At 51.3% G+C, this 4,485-nt stretch overlaps 1 protein-coding gene across 1 annotated transcript; it reads right to left on the bottom strand.

Annotated features, from left to right (window-relative positions):
- Positions 1-421: 421 nt before the first annotated feature.
- On the bottom strand, positions 422-1,283 carry LAESUDRAFT_667790 (uncharacterized protein; the record flags this gene model as incomplete). The annotated part of the gene is made up of 2 exons (XM_040905332.1): positions 422-913; positions 978-1,283. The coding sequence occupies 2 exons, from the start codon at positions 1,281-1,283 to the stop codon at positions 422-424; spliced, it is 798 nt and encodes a 265-aa protein (XP_040757354.1).
- Positions 1,284-4,485: the final 3,202 nt, after the last annotated feature.

Here is a 4,485-nt window from a genome sequence, read left to right as displayed (position 1 = left end):
CTGTTGTCCGACGACTACAGAAGTAATGCACTTCGACGTACCGAAAATGAAGTTGTATTGGGAAATCTCGCCGTTACGGATCTTCTTGGGTAACGCGAATCTCTCTGCAGAAGGACAGCTACTGTCAGCACAAGCAAATTAGGTAGAACGTAGGCCTGTTGACGCGTAGCTGTAACAGCATCAGGACAAAAACATCTCGAGTTTCGTTCTCTTGAAGTGCATTACGTGCCGAAATACAAAGAGCGGTCGATGCAAAACCTGCATGGTCCGCCCATAAGCACTATCCAATCCGTTGCTACACAGTACAAGCCATCGCACAAGACCCGCTCAACTTTGGGGAGAAGGTAGAGGCCGTGAAGAGGCATCTTTGATGTGTGTGAATCTAGAGGCAATGCTAGAAAGCATATGAGTGTACTGTCGGTTAACCATCTGTCAAGGATACGAACGCCATCACTTGATCAGAATGCACCAGGTCCACTGCTGGTTGAATGCTGAGAGAGACTCGCTCTACTTCACCGAGCCCGGCTAGCCATCTTTCATCGTAGCAGTTTCTTGGTAAGCCAGCCACTGGGGCTCCTAGCTGCTCGAGTCTTCTTGATCCACGGCGACGATAGCGAGGAAAGGCGCCGCGTTTGGGTTTACTCTCCGCAGTAAATCTGCTTGACAGATGCATCCAGTCGAATACTTTCAACCATGTTTCAAACTCGGAGGAACGCCAGTTCAATCTCGTCACGACGTATCTTACTTTCCCTCCAGAATGGTCCGATTCGTCGCCGCTCATAGCCGTATAGGGGATGGTATCCCACAGCTTCCGGAAGCGTGCGAAGTGTGAATGCGTGCCTACAGCGCTCGATCGCCGTTCTCGCAGCTGGACAAAAACAGAGAATAGTGGGTACTCAGTAGGCCATGGACTCTTGAGAGAAAATACGTACTGCGCGCCGTCTATGCTCCCGGTTTTCCTGGATATGTTGATCAACTTCCAATTGCGATGGCTCTTGGCCGTCCTGACACAGTTTCCGGTGCTGCGCTCGCAAAGTGATTAAATGCACGAGGAACATGCGCTGGATCTGCATCTTGTCTTGAAAATCCGTTAGTCCGATAGAAACAAAATCATCTGCGAATACGGCCGCAGCTTTTTTGTTCCACATCGAGATCAGGTGCCCAGACAGGTGTAGACGAAAATTTGACTTAGAGGGACCCGGATGTTTCTTTGCGTCAAAGGCATATACCTCCTCCTCCGATGCAACAGGGACAGGGCTATCAACGAAGTCGCGTCTCAGCATCCGGCTGGCATGCAAGCGAATTTTGGCCTGAAAAAAAGAGCATTATTGGTATCAATTCATATAGAGTTCGGACGGTGCAAGCTGACCTGCAACTCAAGCTTAGCATAAGTACGACGACGTACTGCGACACTTCGTGGCTCAGATCTCGAATCTTGAGATGTGGTTGTACTTTCTTGTCTACCCTGCAATGAGGCGGAAAGGGGTTGAAGGCACTTCAGTAAAATGCCAAGCAAAACTCGTAGATCCTTCCTGGTCGCCACAGTGTTCTGAACAGCCTGAGCATACGTAAGAGAAAATGACATTTATGCACCCTTTTCTGCGTCTCACCGATGTGGGTCCAATCCAGTCATGTATAATGGAGCTCTGGGAATGATGTTCAGGTGTGACGATCAGATGGTTTCGGTGCTGTACTTACAAGGTCTTCCTCACGGGCTGAGACCTGATCATGTGGCGGCGATCCCTTGCCGTGTAATAACTGCGTAAGTCGCTCTACGATATGACTTGGAACCATCGCATCTTTGACCATGGACGTCGCGAGGATACCGTCAAGCTGATTAACAGCACGATCATTGCCCAAACTGGCACGAGCCAGATCCTCATTCAACCAGCTATAAAAACCGCTTGCGTTCCATCTTGAATGATTCGTGCGGTCAGGTTCAATTTCTGTCTGTGTCGAAGTTGCTGGAGGCACATCGGAAAGCGTTTGGTCTTGCATGAATATAGGAAACCCAGTCCAGTGCTCTGCTTGCAGTTCATGCCGATCATTTGCGATGGATCGGCTCGTTCGGACAAGAACCGGCATTGACGGAGCAGGATCAGGATCTACATCCATCTGTGCGTAGTTGTCATTGAGCTCCGTCGGATTATCCACCATTGCGAGCCTGTTGTCGGCGAGTAAGAAACCTCCGAAATCCATGAATGACTGAAGACGCTGCGTATAGCCTGGTTGAACTTCGGGCCTGTCCGCCGTGAGAATCGGTGGAGCTGTCCAACCCGGAAAAACGTCGGACTGCACGCTTGCTTGTATTGCATCCGTTGAGATAAAGTCACTACGGTCCATAGGTTGCGATGTACTGTTACGGAAGAAGTTGTCGGCAACATGAGATGGAGGTGAGCAGAGAATATTCTTTCGCGGGAGAGTCTACACAGGCCAGGCGGACAAAGAAAGAAGATGATGAACACACTGCTTTCCATTGGATGGGGAGACCTACCGAACTGATATGATGATCCAATGGGACCGTAGAGGTATCATACTCCGTGTGCGTGTCCATGTCCGTGTGCGTGTCCATGTCCGTGTGCGTGTCCATGTCCGTGTGCGTGTCCATGTCTGTGTGCGTGTCCATGTCCATGTCCATCCTTGGAAAGTCGAGCTTGATAGAAGAGGCGAGATGACGCCCGTGGACCCCCATAAGCTTTTCCGCATCGGCGAACCCTTCCCAAGACGAACCGGGCTCTAATACTTCAGAGGGAGGCGAGAGTACATGCGCATTATCAAAGACGGTAGTGCTGTTCGATTGGCCAGTGAAGAACTCGCTTATCACGAAACCAGACCATCCGTGGTCCCAATGTTTAGCGGCTGCCTCTGATAACGTCGGAGGTAACAGAGCGTCACCCCTGTCAAACGAAGGGGATGTAGCTTGATCGATAGCAAAGCCAGTCCACCCAGAGGCACTACCGGTATGTGAGATGCGTATAACAGCATCATTCCACGGCATGAAGGCTGAATCACTGCTAGGGGAGTGTCGCTCTCGTCTACGTGATTTGAGCCTAGTGAGATCACGGACGACAGCTGATGCACCAACAGCGGCTGCGTCTGGCTGGCGGTGGATGGAGGGTTGCGAAGAAGTCCCGATCATGACCGGGGCTAATCTGCCAACATCAAAGGCCGCTTTGGAGATAGTTGGACTCGAGCCTGGACGAATTGTCCAATCACGATTCTGCTGTGGCGTTCTGCCCGTGGCTCCTGTCTCCACACCTATTGCGGCAAGACTGGCTGGCATTCTTGATCTCGAAGCTGGCTCGTGCTCCGCATTGTCTCTTCGCTGCTGGTAACTGTTGCCGCTGTCTGTGCTATGATTCCTGACAATTGGTGCGAAGGTATTGATGTCCTCCGAGTGTAGCGGGAGAGTTATTTGTGCCCAATTAGGTTTTCCACCAGGTATTCCGCTGTCTCTGCCTGATGAGACATCTTCAGGGACTTGATAATTCCTGAACGAGATGCAACTTGTATCTTCGCATGCAGAATGATTGATCTCGCGAGAACTTGCTTGTGCGTCATCCACCGAGCACGCAAGTCTTCCTGTCAATACCTCGGCACCCAGATCGTTCTGCGACTGCCCGAGCTGGACTTGCAATGATGAGGCACCACGCCTTAGAGTTTGAATATCCTGTACCTGGGGCCCACTAGAGGCTTATGCGTGTTCGTCCAATTTAGCTGCGTTCCATAATGAAGCCATAGGAGATCTCGTACCATCTGCCTGCCGCGGGGTGACATTCACGTGCTCTGTCTCATGCACGTTGACCGGTCCGCTGCCCATGTCAGGCTGGTCGTCTGCGGAGGCGTTCAAACAGAGATAGTCTTGGCTACTAGTAGGACCAGCTCCGAGATTTTCCACCGCAGTGAACTCCTTGTTGACGGCGCGGGCCGACTTCTCAAAAGCGCCTGGCTTGACCTGTGGAACGGCACCTTTCTTGATAAGCGGCGGACCTGTCGATCTCATGAGTCAACCCCCTCATTCAAACGGCTGATTGGTCTTGCTCACTGTTTGCAGTACAGCCGTTGGGCCCGTCCCGCAGTTGCCTTTCTAGAACACTCAGGCTCTCGACGCTTCTTCTCCTTGAATGGTCTGCGCCGCCGCTGTTTTGATCGCCCTGACTATCAACGCTAAGGTCTCGCAGCCCGGAATCATCTGACTGGATATCTGGTATTGACTGGATATCTCGTATTGCATGCATCTGTCCAGTAGTCGCGCCCATCAGGTTATGACTCCGCTCACCTGCTCTGGCAAAATGAGTCTGAGAGTCTAGGCATTTGTAGCATTTATCAGCGACATGCAACATTGTGATGCACACAGAAACATGGTACCATCGTCAATATTGGGACCCCGTTCTATGGTTCGTTCGGAAGGATCTGAAGTTGTGCGGCACATATACTCCTGCATCGACAAAGTTTGCGATGGCACTAACGACGGCATCACAATCG

This window comes from Laetiporus sulphureus, assembly GCF_001632365.1.
Source record: "Laetiporus sulphureus 93-53 unplaced genomic scaffold LAESUscaffold_154, whole genome shotgun sequence".
NCBI classification, from domain to species: domain Eukaryota; kingdom Fungi; phylum Basidiomycota; class Agaricomycetes; order Polyporales; family Laetiporaceae; genus Laetiporus; species Laetiporus sulphureus.
This window is presented reverse-complemented; position numbering and strand designations above follow the sequence as displayed.